Source organism: Canis lupus, chromosome 4 (genome assembly GCF_011100685.1).
Source record: "Canis lupus familiaris isolate Mischka breed German Shepherd chromosome 4, alternate assembly UU_Cfam_GSD_1.0, whole genome shotgun sequence".
Classification (NCBI taxonomy): domain Eukaryota; kingdom Metazoa; phylum Chordata; class Mammalia; order Carnivora; family Canidae; genus Canis; species Canis lupus.
The window spans coordinates 882,548-909,481 of record NC_049225.1 but is presented as its reverse complement, the minus strand read 5'-3'; the positions used below and the strand labels follow the sequence as shown (position 1 = coordinate 909,481).

The window sequence follows — 26,934 nt, the reverse complement described above, 5'->3', positions numbered from 1 at the left end:
ACCACCGGGACAGTGAACAAATGAATTTCTGCTGTTTTAAGTCAACCTAGCTGTGATTTGTTAAGGCAGCCACTGGAAACTAATACTCTGACATGAGAAGACTGAGTAAGTGCTTCTCAGTTTCACTAATGAAGCTTTTCGAAACCAATTTGGTTCATCTCTTTCGTAGAAATGGATGATGATAAAGGTAAGAAACGTAGCTTACCTTGGGCATCTTGAAGGATCCTTTCTCTTTTCACTACCCTAGCTTTACTGGGCCTGCCTGTGGATGAATGTAGAGTAAATCCAGCATGTGTGTGACATTTGCTGCTAAGTTTTCAAATATTTCGCTTCCTGGATTGGCATGGAGCAGGTCCATAGGGAAGGTCTGCCCTGGCCCCTTGCTCTAGTGGGCACTGCGGAGGGAAGGCAAAGCAGGAGCCTGCCTGTAACTGTAATGCTTTTAATTGTTCCCTTCTGTTCAGCTGGACTGTAATCCCTGAGTTTCAAAACATGCCATGAAGTTTGTTAAATATCCCTCAAAGCCTTAGGAGGCTATATTCGTAGGTGCAGAGTGAATTCTTGGTGAGTGGCTCGTAGAAAACAAGTGGACTTGCTTAGCCACCAGCAACAGATGTCTTACCAGATAGAAGATGTGAATCATGCTGCTGGTCTTGATTCCTTCTTGCTGTCAAAGAGCTTGCAATCCACTATCTGTTTAGAATCTGATTGGTAAGAATTGGGGCTGGAGAGGTGACCAGAACGAATGCCTGAAGAGGAGGATTAGAGATCCTTGGAGACATCATAACAGGCAAGTGTCTCAGAAGAGATGGGAAATACCTAATGTCCTTGAAATACCCCCATGTTTGCCAGTGGGTGTCTTGATTCTGCTAACAGGTGAGGTAGAAGGCACAGGCCAGTCATCCAGGACAATGGTTCTCCAACTTTCACATGCATTAGAAATACCTGGAAGGCTTGTTCAAACACTGATTGCTCCAGAATTTCTGATGTAGGAGGTCTGCAGTGGGGTCCAAAAATTTACACGTCTAACAAATAACCAGTTGATGCTGATGCTGCTGGTCCGGGGACCACATTTTGAGAGGCACTAGTCTAGGAAATTCCTATGATGAAAGTATATTCGTTCATCTAATTAAATTGCTTGGCTTATTGCAGTTATTTGGGATCATTTCTTGTACCCTGAGAGAAATAGCACTATGTGTTTTCGTGCTGAAGCCCTCAGTATATTTTTCACAGCAGATCCATTTATTTGTGATAACTCTGGTGCCAACCGAACAATGACCGTGTGTGGTGGGTACTTCCCAGCAGCCGCATCGAGCAGAGGGCACACCTGCTCTGTGCATCCCACATACATACTGTGCCTAAGCCAATAATACTGTGTCAGCACAATGCCCACAGTGGCTTTTCCTTCCACAAAAGGCCAAAGGGGATCTTTAGCTCTTACCAGGCCCGTGGGTCTGTGGCACATCTCCCATCCCTTGCAAGGTGACTCAGCTAAACAGCTAACTGGTCGAAGCAACCTGACTTAAAACTCCCCTGTCTCCCTTCTTCTCTGATACCTCGCTAGAGAGTGGAGGAGAATGTTAATTAAAAGGCTCTCACGGCTATTTCTAAATGATCTCACAGTTATTTCTAATTTTTTTTAAGATTTTATTTATTTATTCATGAGAGACACACACAGAGAGAGAAAGGCAGAGACACAGGCAGAGGGAGAAGCAGGCCCCATGCAGGGAGCCCGACATGGGACTCGATCCCCGGTCTCCAGGATCACACTCTGGGCTGCAGGCGGCGCTAAACCGCTACGCCACCGGGGCTGCCCAGTTATTTCTAATTGACCAACAAAATTCTGTTAAGATACTAGGTACCACATAAGCTTCTCCTCTAATTTCTCATTAGATATGCTTTGTTACTCCAAGCCAGTCACATGATCGTGGGATTTCTGAGGAAGCAAATAAGATAGGTATGGTTCTTGATGTTTGTTGAGGGCGAACTTAGGCCTTGACTTCATCTTCTCTGGTGCCCAAACCTTGGTGAGGGAAGTCTTGGGTTGCAGTTGTAGGCAGCACATGACAGATCTGCCCGACGACAGATGGCCAGAAGAATGGGACAGGAGATGTGCCACAGACCCATGATTTGGAGGTATGTGCATGAGGGTTTCCAACCCCGATGGGTATGTATTCTAATTTAAAATATCACAGGGGAGAAAAAAATAGACGTTCCCATGGAAACATTTTCTCAGGGCTAGCTCTTCTGTCTCATTATCATATCTTATTTAAATATTTCCTGGAATCAGCTTAAACTTAATCTTTCTGTAGATCGATCTTCAGTGGCCTTGGATCACATAACATCTGGTCAGAGGTTTTCTTTAATAAACTGTATACTGGTAGGCAATTCTATGGATTTCCATATGTCAGCTTGTGGGTATCAGTAGTTGCCAGTTTATTATCATGTAAAAATGTTATTAGCATTTATTTCTGGATCTCTCATTTAGGATTTTAAGTTGGCTGAACTGAACATTCCTTCGGGAACCACAGTAGACACCTGTTTCCAGCTGGAGATGGTACCTTTGTCACACATTTGCTGTCTTCCAGCCTGTTCCAATGAGCACTGCTGGGTCTCTGGGTGAGCCATGTCGTACCACAAACATGAAGGACATTTGCCCATAAACGTTTCTTTGACATGTCATCATATCAAAGTGACTTCCTCTTTGTTATTCTTTACCACTCTCAGAAAAACAAAATCCCTCAAGTGTGAAGTGTACAGGTCCTGATTTCTCCCTTTGTCCTCATTAGAGGACCCAGGGCAGTGTTCCTGTCTTGACAGAGGGGTCCCTTTACTTCTGGCTCTGCGTTGACACCAGCTCACCAGCAGAGGGAGCTCACTCCTTTTTCCTTTCTTCTTTTTTTTTTAATAGCTCTCCCAAATCCCATTTTTTGAACCTGATCATTTGGTGGCAAACAGTGGGAACTTATGGGTTCTTAACTTTGGAAGCTGATTAAACTTCCAGATACCTAATCCACTGCAATACGTCATACCTGGGCAACTTAAATTTCCTTCCTCACAGCATCAGATTTTCCATCCATTGTATTTGCATGTTTGTTGTAGTATTTTGGAAGGAAGAGAATTTCATTACCTCTAAATATACAGATACACATATTGAGTTAGTTATATGGAGAGTTTTTAAAACTTTCAGTTCCTTAATCATAACCAGACCGTCTCGATTTTTCTTGGAATTAGAAGAAAATTTACTGTGAAGCTAATAAAGCTAAAACTTCAAATTCTGTCCCTTTAGACAAGCCCCTGAGGGAGAAGGGAGTGATGGCATTTTGACTAATAATTTTTTAAGATTTTATTTACGCATTTGAGAGAGAAAGAGGGAGGGGAGGGGCAAAGAGAGGATCTCATACAGACTCCACACCCAGCACAGAGCCCTACATGGGGCTCGATCTCATGACCCTGAGATCGTGACCTGAGCCAAAACCAAGAGTTGGACATTCAACTGGCTGAGCCACCCAGCCACCACCCTCTCTGTAGGGACCATAAGGTTATAGAAGAGTCAACCTCCCCAAAGCCTATATCTGCCCCTGACTGGAATATATTGAAATATTAACAAAAGCCTTTTCTTTCACTACCTGGTTTTATGGTTGAAAGGGTTTCTTCCTATTGAGGTAGTGGTGTTCATGGTCACTGCAGTGTTCTTCTCTGGAAACAAATGCAATAAGAAGAGCAGTGAGAAACAGACTGGATAAAGCTCTCTATACTGTGCCTTCCTGGAGAAGCCTAGCGTGTGTATCAGCTTCCCTGAGTAATTAATTCTCATCAGGAGTTTCCAGTCAGGTTTCCTCATTTGCCTGGGTCAGGGAAGGAATCTTAATGTGACTTCCCCTCTCATGTAACACCTGCCCTAAGCACTGACTTCACCTCTGTGTACACCTCTACCAAAGGCTGGTAGGGACTGGGTTGACCAGGCCACACCAGCAAGGGAGATCAACAAATACTGTATCGTGTCCGTGGCAGTGGCTAACCGTGAGCCGGCCCATTCCCAGTATCCGTAATTCCTGGAGGTGGCGTTTCAGCCACCAATCCCAAACTGGGATGTGCTGAGCCCACGTCAGAGATTTAACCAATTGTAAATGATAGTCCTGCCAGAGGACTATCACACATAATGAGGGAGGTAAGAATGAGTAAGACACGTTTGTATCAAAGAATGCAAATTTTAAACTCAGGGAGGGCCTAACCCTAGAACTTTATAATTCTCCCATGAATCATCACCTGCTTCATTGATTGCAGAGAAAGAGAGATCAAATGTTGCCAACTCTCAAAACCAGCAGTGTTTAAACACAATGTTAACCATGTGGTTAAAGCCAGGTGCAAGATGACCCCACCGGTCATGGGGACTGTGGTTTTGTGTCAGACACATACAGTCCGCAATCCCAGCAATGCTACTTAACTAGTCCCATGGCCCTTGGGCAAATTCTTTTTTTTTTTTTTTTTTTTTAGATTTTATCTATTTATTCATGAGAGACACAGAGAGAGAGGCAGAGACACAGGCAGAGGGAGAAGCAGGCTCCACGCAGGGAGCCCGATGCAGGACTCGATCCCGGGTCTCCAGGATCACACCCTGGGCCAAAGGCAGATGCTCAACCGCTGAGCCACCCAGGGATCCCACCTTGGGCAAATTCTTAACCTCTGAGCTGTTTTTTTCAAACATAAAATATTAGGAATATCCATCTTACAGAGCTATTATAAGGACTTGCCCTAATGAATATATATTTTGAATATTATCTATATAATACATGTGCCACATATGGAATAGGAACTCAATAGATGGTAGTATGACCAGTTACTGTAGAACTGGTTATGTTGTGGCTCACGCTGAAATAGAACAGGTCAGCACCATTCTCTGTGCGGCACACAATTCAGTGTCTGGTATTAATATGATACGACAGGTTGAATCACCGATATCACAAAGACTTTAAGATCATTTGGGCCTGGGAGTTGGCCGGTGATCAATTCGTCCTCCAGAGAAGCATGGCCACTCTATTGGGTTGTATTAATTGTACCAAGCCTTTGACGCGTTGTAGATCAGCAGTAAGACAGGCTAACATCTACCGCAGAGACTTAACATCGTGGCCGCGAAAGCAGATTTACCTGTATTATCTGACGAAAGAGAAGACCAAGAGTCAGAGGCAGAGTAACCTTCCAGATCCCAGGGATGTATACCCTGTGCCATCAGGTGACTCTGGCTCTGAATCGCGCCCTCTGTTGGGCTACAGGTGCACTTGGAGGCTATCCTTGCCCTCCGTCCTGAGGGCAGAGGCAGTGGGGAGACCGGATGCTTCTGAACTCATGGGGCAGAGAACCCTCCACCTCAAAACCCCTGAGCAAGCGCCGGATCGCTCAAGGGAAGTTCAGTTTGGTGGGGGTTTCTAAAAATAATTCAAGGCACCAAACCTCAAGACTCCGAAGTTATATTTTGTTTGCTTTTATTCCGAATCCTTAGGATAACTTCTTCTTTTCTGCCTAAATCCATCTTTTCATTTTATTGATTTTATACCTACGGTGTTTCTCTTTTCCATGCATGTTCCTCTCGGGTTTTAGAATAAGGATTCACCTTGTTTTGTTGAACTGGTTCAACCTTATTCCTTCGCCCCTTTGTTTTTAATCCCGGGGAGCCAGAATTAATAGTGATATGAGCTCTACTTTCCATTTGGCTTCAGGAAATCCAAAACAAGAGATCATTGTTTTCTAATATTTAATTGTCTGGGCTGTGCCAAAATATACATTTTACTATTTTATTTAATGCTCACAGTTTCTGTTCCCATTGTTTCATTTTAACAGAAAGGTAGTACTTTCAACACAGCAGTCCCTTTTCTATGCTTTATCAGACTTGAAGAATTTAATTTCCATTTTCTTTCATCCAAATCTGCCACTGTTCTTGGAGGTTAGTGTTTTCGAGCCCCCAAGCATCTCCTGTATCATCGGGGTCTTTCATGTCTGTTCATTTGTGTAACTTTTCTGCGTGGCTTTGTGACATGGGCCAGGCAGTCAGTGGCCAGCTGCTGTGAACGTGGAGACACAACCCTTTGCCTTCCCCTAGGACTCTAGGGGAATATCTGGGGAAAATGAGTCTGGAAACTGGTCATTTTCTTTTTCAGTGTATCGTAGAGATTTGCATTGGCCACATTCAGGCACACTCTGTAACATTTCACTTAAAAGAAGGAAGAATCTTCAGTAGACACTGTGTCTCATATACTTTCCTGCCCTGAAAACTATTTGAGTCAAGGTCATAAGGTGTAAATGAATCCTGGATGGTCCCTCTTTATGTTATTGGGCTCAGTTGGCTGAGCCTCAAACTCTTGATTTCGGTTCAGGTTCAGGTCATGATCTCAGGGTGGTGGGATCGAGCCCTGCATCAGGCTCTGCACTCAAAGCAGAGTCCGCTTCTCTCACTCCCTCCCCCTCTTCCCTTGCCCCTCCCCCCACTCACATGCTCTCTCTCTAATAAAATAAAATGAAATCATTTTTAAAAAAAGAAGAAAAAGTGAGTATTATAATAAAACCATATGCTTCAAATACTGATGCACTAAAAGCGTTAACCACAGAGGAGCTTATTTACTTCTATTATGGTTATGGAGTCTAAGACTTGGAAACTCAAAAACACAGTAAAAATGTTGTTTCACATTGTCCCCAGGAATTTATGACCTAATAGTAAAATGAAGCTGCGCAGCTGCAAGAAGCGATATGTCAAATGAATGGCACAGGTGGCCACAGTGCAAACACAGCCTATAATCCCACCTTGCGGGCACATACCAGGGACTCAGCTCTGGGTGTGACCATGAAGCAGAAGACAGAGGACCTCCCTCTGAGGTCCTGCTGAGTGGTGGCAGTCAGTGTCCCTTGCTTTACCTATCATCTCCTTAAATTTGCTCAAAGACCACACGCTGTTATTATTTTTAATTTTCTGGTGTAGATACTGAGGGTTTCAGGAGTCCCAGAGCTTGGAAATAGCAAGGCAGGACCCAACCCAAATGATCACCTCACAGGACTCCCAGCGCCTTCAGGGTACCGGACGAGTGTCATCAGTGTGAGGTCCAGAGCACAGTCGGAGGCAGCAAAGAACGATCATGGAATAATGTACCGTGCTGGTTTTCCCAGGAAACTATTTGTGTTGTGTCCATCACGGGGCACTGCTGAAGGGCTGGGGCAGGCGAGGACGTCTCTCTCTTTCTCTCCAGTGGAAGAGGCTCCGGCCGCCCCTTGACAATGAGGGGGGGGGGGGTTCCTCTTTCCCACCCACACCTCCTCCCAGTCCCAAAAAATGAACTCCACTGATTCTGTGTTTTCTTGGGTCAGCCCCCAGCTGAGTGGCACTGGATGCGAGGCGATGGTGGGAGGCGCCAGGGTGGTTTGTCTGCCTTCCCCATGGTGGCCTCCGAGCCGGCTGCTCTGCTCCCCTTCGGAGGCTGCTTGCCAGGTGCAGCCTCTATTTCTGCCTCCCTCCCTGCACCCGCATCTCCTCCAGCCCTCCTGTCACCCGCTCTCCTGCCCTCAGTGCACCTGTACTCATCCCACGTCCGTTGGAGTGCAGGCAGCACTGGTAGGTCTGCTAGGAGAAAGGACTTGTGCCAGATCTCAGAGTAGAAGGTCGAGTGGGAGAAGATGGAACTTTCGCTCAAGGGGCCTGTGGTGAGAGAAAATGTGAAATGCTGTGCGCTCCGACGGGAGCATGGGTAGGTGCGCCCACAGCACTTCACACATGCTGCTCCCTCCTTGGAATGCTGTGCTCTTTCTTTCCTGCCTGGCCACCTGGGCTTTCTTTCTCAAGACTCGCCAAATACCCTTTCCTTTGCTATCTCCCCGTTGACTCCAGCAAAGCTGATGGTTGATGCTCATCCTCCTATCGTGATGGTTGATGTAGTTGACAGTGTCTGGAGCAGGTGGTTTCTGAGGAGCAAGAATCTGTCCCGAGCCTGAGGCCTTAGTAAGCACTCAGACCCCTTGACGATCCCAAATGACCATGGAAGAGTTTGAACCAAGTAGGACAAAATTGATTCCTGTGGGCGGGGAGGGGGAGACTGTGATTTCCAGAGGAATTCAACGTGAGCTGATTCTTGAAGAGACTTGCCAGAGAGTTTGCCAGGTTAGTAAGCGCCAGGACATTTTCCAGATTTTCCTGGCAAACAGGATGCTGCATTTTTCTGGATCTCTGTTACACCTCTCTTAACACAAGACTTCCTCAGCATTGGCACTCCTGACCTCTCGGGCCGGTAACTTGTAGGGGGTTGTTCTGTTGTGCATTGTAGGGTTTTTATCAGCATCCCTGCCCTCCAGCCACTAGACATGGGGAGCACATTCCCCCCAACTTGTGACAAGAAAAATGGCTCCACGCATTGCCAAATGTCCCCAGGAGGCAAAGTCACCCTGGGTTTAGAGCTCAACAAAGGTTGGCTCTTGTTCACCCTTGAAAAAGCCATTCTGTGAAATCAAAAGAATGATCACAGAAACTGACTGCTAGGGACCACTTAGGCTATGCTGAGTGTTTTCTACACATTGTATCTAATCCACAAGTAGAATAATCCTCATTTTATAGATGAAGAAGCAGGATCACAGTGCTCAGGCAATTGCTCACAGGGCAGAAGGGTGTGTTTTCTGACCCTAATGTGCTCAGGCAGGCCTTAGTGCATCCTTGTCTGCATGCCCTCCAAATGACTCCTGCTCCCTTTTTTGGCAAATAGTCTTCAATAACTGTGGGAATTGGGGGCGTGAGGGGGAGGGAGATGCAAATAGGCTGAAGGTTAAAAGAAAATCAGATGTGTGAAATATGTCCAGATACAAAAATAGTCTTATAAATACAGACCTCCAAGCAATCCTAAAACATAAATATTGAGCCAAAAGAACATTCTTTACCATGTGTCCTTCCAGTATACAAATGGACAGGTTAGAAATATGTAGTCCAAATGACTGTTTTCACTAGATTTTTCAATCAGAATCATTTCTACAATTATATTCTGATTGCAGTTTACAAGCACCATTCCTGAGCCATTGTTTGAAGAACTAATAAATGAATTTCAGATCTTGAAAGTTTGCAGTGGACAGAGTCGGGCCATACTCTTTCCCTCTTTTTCTTTTTTTAATTTTATTTATTTATTGAGAGACACACACAGAGAGACAGAGGCAGAGACACAGGCAGAGGGAGAGGCAGGCTCCATGGAGGGAGCCTGACGTGGGACTTGATCCCAGTCCCCAGGATCCTGCCCTGGGCCGACGGCGGCGCTAAACCGCTGAGCCACCTGGGCTGCCCTTTGCCTCTTTTTCTCTCAGAAAGGAGTAAGTACGGGGATAGGGACTTGGCCCCTCCAGGCAAAGTGGCCCGATCTCTGTTTAAAAAGAACTGCTTCTTGTTTGTTTTCTACTTCTTGCTGTTTCTCTAGAAATTCTATTAACTAAAGGTTTGGGGCTTGACCGTGCTGATGCAGACAACGAGTCCAAAGCAGGCTTTTGTCCTGGAGGTAAAACCGTGCTATTTCAGCAGCCACGGCTGCGCACACGCAGTAGAGATGCAAGCCCTTGGCAAGGCACCCTTCGTTCTTGTTGTCAAATTGCATAAAACCTATGCAAGGCAGCAAGCAGGGGAGGCAGTGTAATGCATCATTTTATAAACAAGCTTTCTCTTTTTTTAAGTGAAATTTTATTCTCATTTTGGCATTCCGGAATGTTCTGTTTGCGACGTGAGCAATTGCACCATGTTAGGGCGCATCTCTCCTCCTGGCAGCTCGAAATGAAAGACAAAAGCGAAGTTCGGGAAGTTTGGTCCTGGCTGTGCGAGTCCGCAAAGGTCGGATTCCCTTTGTGTTTTGTTGACTTCTTTTCTAGGAAGAATCCTCTTTTGTTATACAGCCGTCGTAGACGCACTTCCTGGGGCGGGCTCGGCCGGTTCGGCCCCGCGCAGGTGCAGCCCCGCCCCCCCCGTGGTCCCCCCCCCCCCCGCCCCGCACCCTTGTGCAGACGAGTACGACCTGAAGAAGTGTTTTAGATCGCCCCATCGCCTTTAAAAGTCAATATCGAAGTTGAATCCCATTCGCCAAAAAGTCATAAAAAGTGCACTCGTACTTACAGGCCCCATCAGATTCTGCATGAGCAGAGCCTGTGCACCTGGGCGCGCCGTCTCTCCACACAGAGCCTCCGGCGGGCCGGGCCGGGCCGCGAACCGGAACGCGGTGAACAAGGCAGAGAACGCCTCAGGCCGCCCCTTTTCACGTTCACTGGAAACACCACGATGCGGAATAAACCATGCAAATAAAGCTTCGGTACCTTAAAGGACATTACAAGCATTACATTCCTGGACATTCCAGTCTCTCGGTCGAAGAGTCAACCCTCAGACTTAAAAAAAAAAAGAAGAAGAGAAGAAAAAGACGCGTTTGATGGCAGTGGGTCTGTTGAGCCTCTTGGATCCGTCCGGGGACGGCTTGGCTCGGAGTCGAGGCCCCGCCACCGCCCGGGACACCTGCCGGCCGCGGCGCTGCTCCGAGTCTGCTGTGCCACCTCGTGGCAGACCTTGGTATTGCCGCTCCCCCAACTTCGGGGCAAAGTCTTTTTTTTTTGACGGGGCGGGGGGGGGGGGGCAAAGTCTTTTAGCGGCTGAGGATGATGGTACGAATTATGACAGAAAACGGAGACTCTCTTAGCAAAAAGGTGAAGAGAGACCCATAGCAAGCCCTGGAAATGATGCAGACTGGATTCGGAATATGGAGGACGCACCAATTAGCTGATCTTAGGAAAAAGCATGGTTGTGCAAAGGTATTTTTGGGTTTTTTTGCATGATTTTTCACGATTAAAATAATAGTACTAATAATACTAGAGGTGGCATTAACTTAGACCTCTAGAATAAATTAATTTGCACTTTTTAAAATTTCAGGAGGATTAAAAATTGACAACCCCCAATGTTTTTTCAGAATGGGTACTGCCAAGGATGGCTTATAGAAAATGAGAGAACTTTGTCTCTTGGAATGCAACATTAAAAACATGCCCCACATTTATACTGGCCTGTCAGGTTTCTCTAAGCATTTGCACATGTGTTTTCACGTTGGATATTTACATATTTTAAAATTTAAAATTCCATCTAGATATCTTACAGATTTACAGTCCCAGAAAAGGCTTTCTACAACTTAGAGGGGGTATGTTTCTCATAACTATCCTTTACTTCCCCATAAACTTAGTATTCTCAAATAGTTACTTCGCATTTTGGTTCACTTTCTAGTTTTAAATATTAATAGAAGATGCCAAACTGTTCATTGCAGTGGCTTTCAAACAATGCCGACCAGGACCTAGAGTATAAATTCCATTTGACATCATGACTATATATATGAATGGGTGTGTCTTTGACAGAAGTCTTATGAGACATGCCCTATTTGGTTCTCTTTCTCTTTCTTTCTTTCTTTCTTTCTTTCTTTCTTTCTTTCTTTCTTTCTTTCTTTCTTTTTCTTTTTTTATTCTCCTGTTGGCCCACTAGTTGGTTTCTGACTTCTATTTTGAAAAACTCAGTGAATCAATTCTGTATGTGCTCATAAATAGAATGTGGTGAGAATGGTCTGGAAAAATACACCTCAGAGATGAAGTAAAAAAACCACCCTCTATATGCACGGATGTGAGTAATCCACATGGAAGGCTAAGGTCTTCCTCCAGAATCCAGGAGTGAAGGCGTTTAAGTCAGCACCCACTGGCAGGATCAGGTTCAGTTTTGCACTTCTTGCCCAAGGTGTGCAGCCCGGACACCTCCATAGCAATGCCCTGGGTGTCCCACCACCCGCCACGGGCTCCCACCCAACAGGATGGAAATCTGCCCTCGGTTTCTGTTCCGTTCCTCCCAGGCCACCCCCTCTGCCCTTGAGGGCTGCGTTCCTAGACCTTCTGCCTAGGATTACTTACAAGGTGCTAGGGTCAGGAGGCTCGCAGGGGTCCCCGTTCCCACACCTGTTTCTTCCTGAGCATTAAAAGTAGGGCTTCCCTTAGCTCTCCTCACCAGTAAGTCAACACAGATTTTGAACACCCTTGATCTGAAATGGACAAGCTCTGCAGTGTATGGCCTGTTGGGTCAGGATGAGGAAGAGTGTGGCACATGGAAATCCTATCTCCTTCTTAAACAGAATGCCCACATTTATCACTGTTTCATTGGGATCCACCCAGGACCGCCGGTTCTTAGGAAATTACTTATTACTTAGGAAATGGCAGGTGTATGTGAGGGAAGACATTAGGTGACTTTCATGTCCAGTAAATATTTTTAGATATTCTTTATGGAAGATTTTATGACCTTCCCGTTGCTTTCCTCTGATGTCATATCAGCCAGACTTCCATCGTGGAACCTCCAGAGCTCGAGGATGCTTTTAAGTAGATGAATGTGGCACACGGGCAGAGAGAAAGTTGTGGAAAATATCTCAGGAACCAGGACCTGAGTGAAAGTTGGAGGAGGAGGGGATCTCATTCCCTGGCCACATATGGACACCCCCTTACTAGATCCATCCTCGCTGTGACTAGAGCAGGACCAGCAGAAATGCACCCCACTCGAGATAGAAGATGTGTGCTGTGCAGAGACATGGCCCCTGCAAATGTCCCCTCTGAGGAACGAAGAGAAGAAAGGCCCCCACAGTGGTAGAGAGAGCAGCTCCATGACAGACAGAAGGACTAGGATGTGCTGTGTGCCAGATAGGACGTGAACACTTTATGCATAAAGTGCATTTCATCTTTTCAATCCATTAATGTTTTGATAAGGGAGTAGGAATTTTATTTTTTATTTTACTTTGTTTATTTATTTTTTTGAGAGTGAGAGACAGAGAGAGATTGCAAGGGGAGGGACAGAGGGAAAGGGAAAGAGAGCAAATCTTAGGCTGCACCCAGCCCGGAACCCGACCCGAGGCTCAATCCCACAACCCTGAGATCAAAACCTGAGCCAAAATCAAAAGTCGGATGCTGGGCAGCCCTGGTGGCACAGAGGTTTAGCACCACCTGCAACCCAGGGTGTGATCCTGGAGACCCAGGATCGAGTCCCACGTCAGGCTCCCTGCATGGAGCCTGCTTCTCCCTCTGCCTGTGTCTCTGCCTCTCTCTCTCTCTCTCTCTCTCTCTCTCCCTCTCTGTCTCCCATGAATAAATAAATAAAATATTAAAAAAAAAAAAAGTCGGATGCTTAACAGACTGAGCCACCAGGCGCCTCAGGAATTTTATTTTTATATAACAACTTATATCTCTATTTTCAGGCCCCATTCTGCATCAGGAATCAGCACACACTTAGCATCTTAGAACAACATCCATTCACTATTTATTATTTATTATTTACTCCTTACTATTTACTATCACCAATCCTCAGCCATGGTTCTTCCTGACCCTCATCCTGGAGAACCAGCGCCAGGACAGGGGGCAGAACTCCAGGATCTGGGGATCCCTGGGTGGCTCAGCGGACTGGTGCCTGCCTTCGGCCCAGGGCGTGATCCTGGAGTCCCGGGATCGAGTCCCATGTGGGGCTCCCTGCATGGAGCCTGCTTCTCCCTCTGCCTGTGTCTCTGCCTCTCTCTCTCTCTCTCTCTCTCTGTCTCCCATGAATAAATAAATAAATTCTTAAAAAAAAAAAAAAAAAGAACTCCAGGATCTTCCCTTCAGCTCTCTTCCCTGCATCCCTCTGGCTTTGGAAACGTGTGTTTTTCTCAGTAGGGACCTTACAGATCAAGCTGAAGCCCTCTTTATTGGTCACCCTCACCCTCATCGTGTTCCCCGTCCAAGACATCAGTGCTAGTGTAGGATTTGCTTCTTTCTTTTTATGAGACTTCTAAATATATAAATGTCTATATAAGATATATACTATTTTTGTATGTTTTATTGTGCCTAAGCCATATCATTTTTATTCTTCACCCCACAACTTGTTTTTTCTTACTCAACAATATATTTTTAGAGCTCTCAGAACTTTCTCTAAATATATGTATATATCTGTAACTATATATATAATTAACTATATATAGTTTATATTTAAACTGTATGTGTGTGTGTGTATATATATATATACACATTATATAGCATTGTATTATTATAGCATTATAGGATTGTATTATAGCATCAGAGGAGTGCCCATGATTTCCTAGACATTTCTCCCCTCATAGCTATAAGTCATAACAGGTTTTAATAATGTGCTTTGCTCATAACTTCCACTTCCTATTCAAAGGCTTTCTTTTACTCAATCATATATTCACCTACCAGATTCACATCCTTCTTTTTGCTTTCACATATGAAGATATTAGGAGACAAGTGTAGTTATCTGAAGTGAATGCATGATTATTAACTCTCTGCAAGATTTTCTAGAGGACACATACCTAGAAATTAAACTGCTGGCTCCTGGTGTACATACTTTTTCCATGGGATTGATCCTTTTGAATCACCTTGTTGTATCAATTTACTTTAATAGGATGAGGAGGGACCTTTTGTATTTGCCGTGTATTTAGGCCAGTACAACATTCCTTGATGTTCAAAAACTTAAATGTTTAAACTCTGTCTATACCAGAATGTTTAGAGTGTACTTTAAAGAGCAAAGTTAGAGGGGCACCTGGGTGGCTCAGTTGGTTGAGCATCTGACTCTTGGTTCCGGCTTAGGTCATGATCTCAGGGTCCTGGGATCGAGCCGTATGTCTGGCTACTCACTCAATAGGAGTCTGCTTGTCTCCTTCTCCCTCTGTCTCTGTCTCTTTCTTTCTCAAATAAATAAATAAATCCTTTTTTAAAAAAGGAATAAAATAAATAAATAAAAAGCAAACTTTGAGCATGGTTTCCCTGTGTTCCTGCAGTAACAACCCAATCCCAAGGACACAAGAAGTTGGCATTGGTGGGAGGCAGGCAGTATATCAGCGAATACTTCCAAGAATTCACTTACCACACCATGTTCCTTACCGTCTTCATAACCCACAGAGAGCAGGTGGTGGTATTCCAGAGTTTCGGTTTGTTTTTCTTGTGATCAGAACACTTAACATGAGATCTACCTCCTTAAAAAATGTTAAGTGCACACCGTTGTTAACTGCCGACATACTGTTGTGCAAGACGTCTCCAGCACTTACTCATCTTTTATAACATGTGCCCACTGAGTAAGTAGCTCCTCTTTCCCTTACCCCCCACCCCCCATACTCAGCAACCACTAATCTGCTCTCTGCTTCTGAGTTCTGCTATCAGATGCCTCAGATAAGTGAATAACACAGTATTTGTCCTTCTGTGACTGGCTTATCTTACTTAGCCAATGTCCTCAAGGTGCATCTGTGTTGTCACATAGTGCATTATTTCCTTTTTTAAGTCTGGAAAGTATTCCGCAGTATGTACGCACTGTATATTCTTCATTCATTCATCCTCCAGAGATGTTTAGTTTGTTTCTATATGGTGGCTACTGTTTTTTTGTTTGTTTGTTTGTTTGTTTGTTTGTTTGTTTTTTATGGTGGCTACTGTTAAGAGCACTATGATGAACAGGGAAGTGCTGAGAGCGCTTCAAGATGCTCATTTCAGTTCTTGTGGATAAATACCCAGAAGACATTGCCAAGAACAGTGTCATGAAGCTCACTCTGTGTTTTCTCCTATGAGTTTTATAGTTGCAAGTCTTATGTGTAAGTCTTTCAGCCAATTTGTGTTGATTTGGGGGTTGACTTTTGTGTATGGTATAAGATTGAGCTCCAGTTTCATTAATTTTATGAGGCTGTCCAGTTTTCCTAGCTTCTTTCGTGGAAGAGACCATCCTTTCCTGTTGCATGTCCTTAGTACCCCTGTCAAGGATCAGTTGACCATATATATACATGGATGTATTTCTAAGCACTCTCTCTGGTTACATTGGTCTATATGTCGTTAGGCCAGTATCATACTCTTTTCATTACTATAACTTTGTGATATATTTTTAAATCAAGAATTTTGCTGCCTCTAGCTTTGTTGTTCTCTCTCAAGATTGTTTTGGTTCTTCGGGGTTCTTGTGGTTCCACACAGGTAATCCATCTTTACAGAGGAAGAAATGCGGTCTCAGAGAAGTCGGGCATTTTGCCAAGTGTGCCAAGTGCCAGGTGTGTACACCTTCTCAGCCAAACCAAAACTCAAATCCAAATCAAATAGGCTCTGAAGACCATGGTTCCTCAACTACCTTTTGCTTCTTCCCAATGAAAAATTCTTTCTGGTAACATCAGCATCCTATTTATTACTAGAAGTGATGTTAATGCATCTCATTGTATTATAGCATTGGAGGAGTGCCCATGATTTCCTAGACATTTCTCCCCTCATAGCTATAAGTCATACCAGGTTTTTTTTAATTTTTATTTTTTAATTTTTTTTATTTACGACAGACACAGAGGCGGGGGGGCTCACAGACAGAGGGAGAAGCAGGCTCCGTGCAGGGAGCCTGACATGGGACTCGATCCCGGGTCTCCAGGATCACACCCTGGGCCGAAAGCAGCGCTAAACCGCTGGGCTACCAGAGCTTCCCCATAACAGGTTTTAATGATGTGCTTTGCTCATAATTTATGCTTCCTATTCAAAAGGCTTTCTTTTACTCAATGACATATTCACATCCTTCTTTTTGCTTTCACATATGAAGATATCAGGAGACAAGTGTAGTTATCTGAAGTGAATACATGATTATTAACTTATTAATTATTGTCCTTTGGATGTTGTATCACATGGGGAATTACAGGTTACTCTTCTTGAATGGTACTTTGGCAAAGGTAAAATTTTTGCTCGGTTCATAATCTATATCCATGGTGTGATAGATGGAGACTAGAATATTTTTAAAATAAGAAAAAGCATATATATGAAACTTTTAAGGGGTATTAGATATTGAATTGGTGTTGAATTATAATAAGAACAATGGCCAAAGATATGCCAAAGAATTTAGATCAAAGATCACCGACAGTTTGTGAGAGTTTCTAGTGATTAGCCAAGAAGCCCCTAGGCTCCAGGAGCACCAGAATGGGTACTTAATGAAACCAATATGGAGATCTAGTCCTAGTCCTGGGTGTTTTCCCTCAATTCTGGTTTCTTTTATATTCTGTGTTCCAACAAAGTATAATTGGAATGGAATATTATATAATTTGTGGTGCTCAACAGATCCACAGGATAAAATGAACCAAAAGAGAAGAATTGATCTAAGGTATATTTCTAAAATTCCTACTTCTATTCTTCACTAACATTGGTTAACTTAGCAAATTAATATCCTCTTGAATTTTTTTTTAAAGATTTTATTTATTTATTCATGAGAGACACAGAGGAGAGAGAAAGAAAGGCAGAGACCCAGGCAGAGGGAGAAGCAGGCTCCATGCAGGGAGCCTGATGTGGGACTCGATCCCGGGGCTCCAGGATCATGCCCTGGGCTGAAGGCGACACTAAACTGCTGAGCCACCCGGGCTGCCCATGCTCTTGAATTTTTACAAATATGTGATTCCCTGCAGGGAGCAATTTGACATTGCCTAAAATACTTGGTGCTTGTTAAAAACTGTTTTATTCATATGCCATATCTCATCTAGGAAGGTAAGTTCATGGAGAGGAGAGTCCTGACTAACTGAATTCAATAACACCAGTCATAATTACCTAAATGGTTGGCTCCCATAACCTGCAGGGTCAAGAGTGGCTAGAACCAGGTTTGAGAGGACATCATGATCATGCTGCCTTTGTGCTCCACATTGCCTACCATCTCTCTCCTTCCCCCATATCTCTCCTCCATGTTTGCTTGCTTCTCAGATTTTCCATGTGGATATAAATAGGTTGCCAGTACCTAGAAATCCCAAAGGACAGAGAAGCTCTCTCTTTCCAGAATCCTTATCAGCTCCCTAAATTTACTCTTACTGATCCTGTTTGCATGTTTTCTTCATGTTTATTGCTGAGGTAGAGGAGTCAGGGCTGTGTGGTTGATGCCCTTCCAGAAATACATACTGTAGATAACAGGGCATTTCCAAAAGAATGGCTGAAGGAAAGATGAGCAGATATCCACTGCATGGCATTGACAAGAATAAACAAAGAAGAGAGGAGACAGATGTATCATCAACACAAATTTGAAGCACTGGGGTTATTGGCCATTATAGTGATTTACAAGAAAATCTGCCAGGCCAAAGCTATGAACATGATCAACTCCATGGGACGTGATGGCAGAGACTTAGAAGGTGCTTTTTTAAAAAGTGCTGTGCAAGGTTGTGTGAGATTCAGAGCACATAGCAGGGGCTGGGGCAGAGAGGAGGAGCAGGAAGAAGGAGGGAATGTACTACAGGCCACAGTCCCACCCAAGCAAGGACACAAACTCAGCCGCTATGTCCAGGAAGCTTTGGGATGAAAGCTGTCGGGGAGATAAAGCTGTTCAAAGAATGTGTAAAAGATTAGCAGGGTTATGGGGCAGGTAGAAGAGAAATCCATGACTAAGGGTGATCATGTGAAGAATACTCATTGGAGCACAAGTAGTGGAGGGTGCCAGAGAGTCCCTCGCCTCCCCAGGAGGAGGTGACTGTAAACCTCAGAGATGGGATGTTGGACTCTATGTCTGGTCCAAGAGAAGTCTGTTCTCTTCTATCCACATGGGTGCAGGTGTGATATGGAAGATGGGAAGACACCTTGAGGAACCATGGGGACCCAGGAACCGGGTAGAGGGAGAGAGCAGATAGATCTTCTGCATTTGCATCTGGGAAGAAACTAAATGCAGTTGACTACCCAAACACCAGGTAGCACCTCCCAAATATGGACATCCTTCAGTGGGAACAAGTTGGAGGTGAGGATGAGTTGATTGCACCTAATAAAACCCAGAGGAGTGAAAAGAAATAAGGAAGAAAACTCTATCCATTATCTGTAATTGGAAATTGGTGACTTGTGGGAGATTTCATGTATGGATTATACAGAAGTCCTTAAACTATTCTTCTCTGTAATAGAACAATACATTAGAATGTTTAGACTAATTTTTTTACTATTTCAGGTAGTGCTGAAATAAATACATACAAGTATATATGTGTATGCAAGTGTATGTAAGATTGTGTATGTCCAACCATGTACTTTATGTTTATACACACACCCACAATACATATATACTACACATACACATTGTCAGCTCCTGAGATCTGGGTATTTGTGCATTATTCTGACAAATGCTGCTAAATTACATCTCACATTGTTGACCAATTTACTCTGTAGCTGAGACCATGAAATTATTTCCTTCACCCTGTCCTCAATACTGCCTTCATCCAATCGTTTATATTTTGCTTATCTTTTAGGTGACAAACAGTATCTCATTAATTTTTATGTGCACATTAATTCCACATGAAGGGACGCCTGGGTGGCTTAGTGGTTAAGCACCTGCCTTAGGCCCAGGGCATGATCCTGGAGTTCCAGAATCAAGTCCCACATCAGGCTCCCTGCATGGAGTCGGCTTTTCTCTCTGCCTGTGTCTCTGCGTCTCTCTCTCTCTCTCTCTCTCTGTCTCTCATGAATAAATAAAATCTTTAAAAATAAATAAATAAATAAATAAATAAATAAATAAATAAATAAATAAATAAATAAATCCACTTGAAGATGTATATGAGTTTTAGCCAGTTAGGAGAGGCTCATTTTATGCAGCATCTGGACAGGCTAGTGGAGAGTTAGAGAAACATCACCATGGAGCTAGGAGGTGGTGAGCTTGAGACGATCTAGGTGTGAATCTCTCCCCTCTCCTTAGCTTGATCTTTGGACAAATTACTTAGCTCTCTGTGTCTCTGTTTTTTATAAAATGTGATTATTTTAAAGATTAAATGAGACAAAACATATGGTGATTTGCACAACATGTACCAGTTAGGAAGTGTCCAATATATATTCTGTTTTAATAATTTATTATTGCACTGTATTGAACTTTGAGCATCTGAAAGCCAAAACAAAGTGAGTTCATTGTTCAATAAAAAGAACAGTAAAGTAACAATAGACCCTATGCTTATAAAGCACACACTCTGTGCCAGGCTCCATACTAAGTACTTTACACATATTAGAACATTGCCTGGAGACACAAACTTTTTTTGACCACTTACTATTGAATTCTAGATGAAATTTCTCAACAGTTTATACAAATGTTTCATTCCTATTTTTCTTTGTTAATCAATTAATTAATTTTTTATTTAAATTCAATTTGCCAACATATAACACCCAGTGCTTATCCCATCAAGTGCCCTCCTCAGTGCCTGTCACCCAGTCACCCCATCCCCCCGCCTACCTCCCCTTGCACAACCCTTTGTTCATTTCCCAGATTTAGGAGTTTTGTCACCCTCTCTAATTTTCCCAGTCAATTCCCCTCCTTTCCCCTATAATACCTTTCACTATTTCTTATATTCCACAAATGAGTGAAACCATATGATGATTGTCCTTCTCCAATTGACTTACTTCACTCAGCATAATACCCTCCAGTTCCATCCACATCGAAGCAAATGGTGGGTATTCTTCCTTTCTGATGGCTGAGTAATATACTATTGTGTATCTAGACCACATCTTCTTATTCATTCATCTGTCAAAGGACATCATGGCTCCTTCTACAATTTGGCTATTGTGGACATTGCTGCTATGAACATTGGAGTACAAGTGTCCTGTCCTTTCACTACATCTGTATCTTTGGGGTAAATATCCAGTAGTGCAATTGCTGGGTCATAGGGTAGCTCTATTTTTAACTTCCTGAGGAACCTCCACACTGTTTTCCAGAGTGGCTGTACCAGCTTGCATGCCTATTTCTATTTTTCAATGAGAAAACTGGTACTCAAAAAAAGTTAATACCCAAGACCCCACCCCAGGAAGTGGCTGAGCTGAGATTTGAACCTATGCCACTGGGACTGCAAAGTCTTCCTACTCTGTGCTGAGGCCATTTCAAACAGCTGTGTGTGAATCTGACCGCTGTCTGTTGAGAGACTGTTGTGATATGCGATGTCTAAAGGCTTGATCCAGGGCTCTTGCCAGGTGATTTATGTACATATTTGTACATAAGAGTTTATAGTTACCACTTTTTAAATCAAAAGCCGAAACACAAGTGTTCTCAATAGTATTTTGCTAGGATTATCTGACATTGAACTCATTGACTGACACTCGTTGAGGAATGATTTACTGGGTCAAGTCCACAGTGGCTGGTGATGTGTGAGCATCCCTAGGCCAACAACCCCGGAGGATCTGAGGGGATGGGGCAAGTCTCACCTAGAACTTTCTGTGACAGCACAGGGGTCTTACGGTGATGCATCCACTCTAATGATTCTTAGTTATTTATGTATCTTGGTTAACAAGTGTTTGAAGAACTAATTGCGATTTTGCAAGTCTTTGTACCAAAGGTGTGCGTGTGGTGCTAAAATACTTTCTCAGCACTAAAGTTAAAATATCTAAATACTGAAAATATTCAAAACTGGTGGGGTCCATTCAGAATATTCTGGCAAAGATCCTGCATATTGGGATCCCTGGGTGGCACAGCAGTTTGGCACCTGCCTTTGGCCCAGGTCGTGATCCTGGAGACCCGGGATAGAATCCCACGTCGGGCTCCCGGTGCATGGAGCCTGCTTCTCCCTCTGCCTGTGTCTCTGCCTCTCTGTGTGTGTGTGTGTGTGTGTGTGACTATCATAAATAAAATTTAAAAAAAAGATCCTGCATATTATCAAATATATGACAGCTGCCTTGTATACCGCTATCAACCACCATACAGAACCAATACGCTGCTTTTCTATCTGCATCTTAAAGAGGTGATACAAATCAAAGTGAATTACACTTGTTCTGGGTTGATGTTGCTCATGCCAGGGAGGCTTAAGTGCTTGCTGTCTCCTTAACACTGTGTATTTCTCCAGCCTGGGATAGGTATGGGCCCAGGTGGAAAAAATGCAGACGAATAAGATCAGTTTATCGAGTAGCGTGATGATAAAGCTGTGCTGCATCAGTAGCCTAGAAGCATCTCATATTTTCCCCCTTATCTTTATTTTTTTAAAAGGTTTTATTTATGAATAACATGAGAGACACAGAGAGAAAGGCAGAGACACAGGCAGGGGGAGAAGCAGGCTCCCTGTGGGGAACCTGATGTGGGACTCGATCCCAGGACCCCGGGATCATGACCTGAGCCAAAGGCAGACACTCAATCACTGAGCCACCCAAGTGTTCCCCCAACAACTTCTCTTTAAAATAAGAGATTTGGGGATCCCTGGGTGGCTCAGCGATTTAGAGCCTGCCTTCGGCCTAGGGCGTGATCCTGGGGTCCTCGGATCGAGTCCCACATCGGGCTCCCTGCATGGAGCCTGCTTCTCCCTCTGCCTGTGTCTCTGCCTCTCTCTCTCTCTGTGACTCTCATGAATAAATAAATAAAATCTTTAGAAAAAATAATAAGAGATTTGGTTTGATGACAGCATAATGTGAAAGGGGACGTGGTGTACACTTAGAAATGAGGAGAATGCGGTGCATGCCACCAGCTAACTGTGCACAAACAAATCAAACTACCTGCTCTAATCTCCTTACCTTTGAAGTAAGAGAAAGAGCTGGATATTTCCGGCCTGAGAGTGAGCATCCTGTAAGCCGTCTCCCATGTATTTTTAAATTGTGCGATGCAAAAAACCAATCAAACAAAGGCAGATGTTTCTCTAACTGCGTCTTTTCTCTTATCTCTCCAGACTATGTCCGAGAATCACAATGACCTTGCACACTAACAGTACAACCTCGCCTTTGTTTCCAAACATCAGCTTGTCCTGGGTGCATGGCCCCTTGGACGCAGGGCTGCCTCCAGGCACGGTCACTCACTTCGGCAGCTACAACATTTCTCAGGCAGCTGGAAATTTGTCCTCCTCAAATGACACCACCAGTGACCCGCTGGGAGGTCACACCATCTGGCAGGTGGTCTTCATTGCATTCCTAACAGGCATCCTGGCCTTGGTGACCATCATCGGCAACATCCTGGTGATCGTGGCCTTCAAGGTCAACAAGCAGCTGAAGACAGTCAATAACTACTTCCTCTTAAGTCTGGCCTGTGCGGATCTGATCATTGGGGTCATCTCCATGAACCTGTTTACCACCTACATCATCATGAATCGATGGGCTTTGGGAAACCTGGCCTGTGACCTGTGGCTCTCCATCGACTACGTGGCTAGCAACGCCTCCGTTATGAATCTCCTGGTCATTAGCTTTGACAGGTACTTTTCCATTACGCGGCCACTCACCTACCGAGCCAAAAGAACCACAAAAAGAGCTGGAGTGATGATAGGCCTGGCATGGGTCATCTCTTTCATCCTCTGGGCTCCTGCCATCTTGTTCTGGCAGTACTTTGTCGGGAAGAGAACTGTGCCGCCCGGAGAGTGCTTCATTCAGTTCCTCAGCGAGCCCACCATCACGTTCGGCACGGCCATCGCTGCCTTCTATATGCCCGTCACCATCATGACTATTTTATACTGGAGGATCTATAAGGAGACCGAGAAACGTACCAAAGAGCTTGCCGGGCTGCAGGCGTCTGGGACGGAAGCAGAGGCCGAGAACTTCGTCCACCCCACAGGCAGCTCTCGAAGCTGCAGCAGCTATGAGCTCCAGCAGCAGAGCCTGAAACGCTCGGCCAGGAAGAAGTACGGCCGCTGCCACTTCTGGTTTGCCACCAAGAGCTGGAAGCCCAGCACCGAGCAGATGGACCCAGACCACAGCAGCAGTGACAGCTGGAATAACAACGATGCCGCTGCCTCCCTGGAAAACTCTGCCTCCTCCGATGAGGAAGACATCGGCTCTGAGACAAGAGCCATCTATTCGATCGTGCTCAAGCTGCCCGGTCACAGCACCATCCTCAATGCCACCAAATTACCCTCAGCAGACAACCTGCAGGTGCCTGATGAGGAGCTGGGGCTGGGAGACTTGGACAGGAAAGGCAGCAAGCTGCAGGCCCAGAAGAGCCTAGACGATGGAGGCAGTTTCCAGAAGAGCTTCTCCAAGCTTCCCATCCAATTAGAGTCAGCCGTGGACCCGACCAAGATGTCTGAGGTCAACTCCTCAGCAGGGAAGACCACGGCCACTCTACCTCTGTCCTTCAAGGAAGCCACCCTGGCCAAGAGATTTGCTCTCAAGACCAGAAGTCAGATCACCAAGCGGAAACGGATGTCCCTCATCAAGGAGAAGAAGGCGGCTCAGACCCTCAGTGCCATCCTGCTAGCCTTCATCATCACCTGGACCCCCTACAATATCATGGTTCTGGTGAACACCTTTTGTGACAGCTGCATACCCAAAACCTATTGGAATCTGGGCTACTGGCTGTGCTACATCAACAGCACGGTGAACCCCGTGTGCTATGCGCTGTGTAACAAAACATTCAGAACCACTTTCAAGATGCTGCTGCTGTGTCAGTGTGACAAACGCAAGCGGCGCAAGCAGCAGTACCAGCAGAGACAGTCAGTCATTTTTCACAAGCGCATGCCCGAGCAGGCCTCGTAGAGGGAGGCTCTGTCCATCACAGTGACCAAACGCACACATCAACCCACAAACCTTAGGGGAGTGTGAGCTGAGGGTGGGGGTGATTTCCAAGGGTGATAAAAATGGATTGTTTTTTTTAATCACCCAGATATAAAGGAAGCTGCCTGTTTACTGACCCATTGAATAAATCCATCTTAATATAGAAAGTCAAATACCAATTCAGCAAAAAAGAAAATAAAGCGTCTTACCGAATACAAAGAAATTTATCCTGAAATAGACTTTTAAGGTGTTTTTTCTTAAAGAGGAAAAGAAAAATTGTTTCATAGCAATTACATACCCAAATTGATCTGCTGGGTTCTTTGAGTTCCCGTGACCACTGGAATCTCAGAGGCACAGACCTAGCTGACTCAGTTGCCATGTTCCTTCCGAGATCCCAAACGTGGTGATCTGCATCCCATGTGGGACACATCAGGCTAGTGAATCCATGGTTCTGAAATTCTTTCATATGTTGCAAAGCTGAACCTCCTTGTCCCAGTAGAGCTTTCTGTCTTTCTTTGGTGTGTGTTGTTAAACCCCATCTGTGGACTTGATTCTTGCAAAGTACTGTTTTGTGCAGTTCCAGTTTCATACCAATAAAAATATAGAAGTATATATATGTGTGTGTGCGTGTGTGTGTGACTTTGCACACACACACACTGTGTGTGCGTGTGTGTGTGTGTGTATATATATATATATATATATATATATATATATATATATAGCAGGAATCACTGAGCTGGCAAATCATTCTTGCAATATATGTTTTTAATACTCTGATGACTGAAGTTCTCTAGGATCCTAACACAACATCAATGTAATGTTTTGGAAACCAGGGCATTTTCTTCCACAAACCACCCTGGGGAACCTGCAGCAGAGCGTGGCCAGGCCCTTCCAGCAGGTGTGTGCAGAGCGGCCACCCCCTCCACCCACCCACCCCAAAGCAGATGCAGCACCAGGGCTTTACCAGACCCTGAGTGTAAGCAGGGCAGTTTGCTGATCTCCACAAAGCTCAATGAGATCGGGGTCCCTCTGAGCTCAAAACACGAACCACAGCCACAAGTTTGAATTCAATCATCTATGTTTGAATGTTTCCCAACAAAATTTCTGCTACCCAAACTGCTTGAAAGCCAGTCAATAGTGTCACACCCAGCAATACATATGGCCGAGCAGAAGTGACATCGTGAGGAGGGGAGGAGAGCGTGGTCTTTGCGTTCTTGCTACCGGGCACCTTCTAGATGGAAGAGGGTTCGGCCTGTGTTGCTTGGCCATGGCCAGTGCTGTTCAGGGTTTGTTGTGTCACCTTCACCCAGGCATAGGTGGGGTTTGGGAACTCGTGTGTCCTCTGGAGAAAATATGAATGTTTTGAAAAGTATTGCTTCTGGTTGATTTCCTTCCGTTTCTAAAAAAAAAAAAAAGAAAAGAAAAAAAAAATGTGTTCTGTATCCCCTTGGAATTGATCCAAAAGCTAAATGTTGTATTTGGGGATGGGGGGAGGGGTGCTGCCGCTGCTTGTCATTTTTGTCACTGCTGTAGTGGTTGGGGTTACCTTCTTTTCCTTTCTGCAAGGGCTGTGTGGGGAACGGGAGGGGTGGGGGGGGTGGCAGGGCCGAGAAGCAATCTCACCTTGTACAGAGCCTCACGTCTCGGACCCAGGGCCAGGGTAGCAGCTGCTTTTGTGTTCAGTGTGAGCTGGTGTTTACAGCTGACGACAGTGGATGTGGACTCAGTGCTGTTTGTGTTTCTGAACTATTTAATTTCGTGCTCTGTTTATATGAAGAAATATTTATGCATACTTCACCAAGTGTCGTTTAACGTTGATAAATATTACTCTTCAGTCTTCAGCTGTGGTGTCCCTTGAAAGCAATTCTTTCGGGTGCACTTGGGCCATGAGTAAATCTCTTGAGCTTTTCACGAGGCTGAGAAGAAGGAGATAGCCACCCTGCTGGCATCAACAAGTCCCTAACTCCTGGGTAATAAAAAGCCAACTGTAACGTTGATGTGAACGTTTAAAACCAGTCTTTAGTTGAACCTGATGGGAACTGAAGGAGGCAACCCTCCCCTGTGGTGTTTGCAATCACATGACAAGGGTATTTAAAAAAAAAGATCAGCGTAATTGAAAGAATTTTTTTTTGGGGGGGGGGCACATTCAACCAAAGAACAAGAGAAACCAGAGACTATTTTCTAAGACATATAGCAAACTACGGAATGTTCTGTGACCCACCTGTGAAGCGTCTGGTGAGCAACTGCATCTATATTTTACTGCTCCCGTTGGCCTAGCACTAATAAAGATGTGAATGCTGACCTGAGTGTCCCAGGACTTCCGTAATTTCTCTTCTCTTTGAAACTTCTCTGCTGCCTTCCTCCCAAAGGGCTGTTCCCTGTTTGAAATATTCAAACAAAATTAGAGAGCGCTTAATTCGAGAAATGGAGAACCCCCGAGCTTTGGCATAACTGCGAAGGTCAGTAGCCACTCTGCTTGAACTTCCCCACTTTTAAATCTCTTAT

The 26,934-nt window shown here is 44.6% G+C and overlaps 1 protein-coding gene and 2 long non-coding RNA genes across 20 annotated transcripts in view; 1 reads left to right on the top strand and 2 right to left on the bottom strand.

Annotated features, from left to right (window-relative positions):
- Positions 1-26,730, top strand: part of CHRM3 (cholinergic receptor muscarinic 3) — a 495,173-nt gene extending 468,443 nt beyond the window's left edge. For 12 of the 14 annotated variants that reach the window (XM_038533800.1, XM_038533804.1, XM_038533803.1 and 9 more), the window contains one exon: positions 22,620-26,730. In XM_038533800.1, the coding sequence (XP_038389728.1) occupies positions 22,639-24,411 (1,773 nt within the window). In that variant the 5' untranslated portion in view covers positions 22,620-22,638 and the 3' untranslated portion in view covers positions 24,412-26,730. Of the gene's footprint in view, positions 1-10,065; positions 10,798-16,044; positions 16,068-22,619 lie in introns of those variants that run through there. The other 2 variants (XM_038533794.1, XM_038533807.1) reach the window with 2 other exon arrangements.
- Positions 9,670-10,518, bottom strand: LOC119871427. Its single transcript, XR_005357701.1, has 2 exons — positions 10,115-10,518; positions 9,670-9,869 (listed from the first exon to the last, which is right to left on the bottom strand). It is a non-coding gene; the product is annotated as an uncharacterized LOC119871427 (long non-coding RNA).
- LOC102157143 overlaps positions 25,490-26,934 on the bottom strand; it is a 27,099-nt gene continuing 25,654 nt past the window's right edge. For 3 of the 5 annotated variants that reach the window (XR_005357696.1, XR_005357697.1, XR_005357699.1), the window contains 3 exons: positions 26,651-26,807; positions 26,053-26,345; positions 25,490-25,828 (listed from right to left, as the gene is read on the bottom strand). This is a non-coding gene — a long non-coding RNA (uncharacterized LOC102157143). The remainder of the gene's footprint in view (positions 25,829-26,052; positions 26,346-26,650; positions 26,808-26,934) is intronic. The other 2 variants (XR_005357698.1, XR_005357695.1) reach the window with 1 other exon arrangement.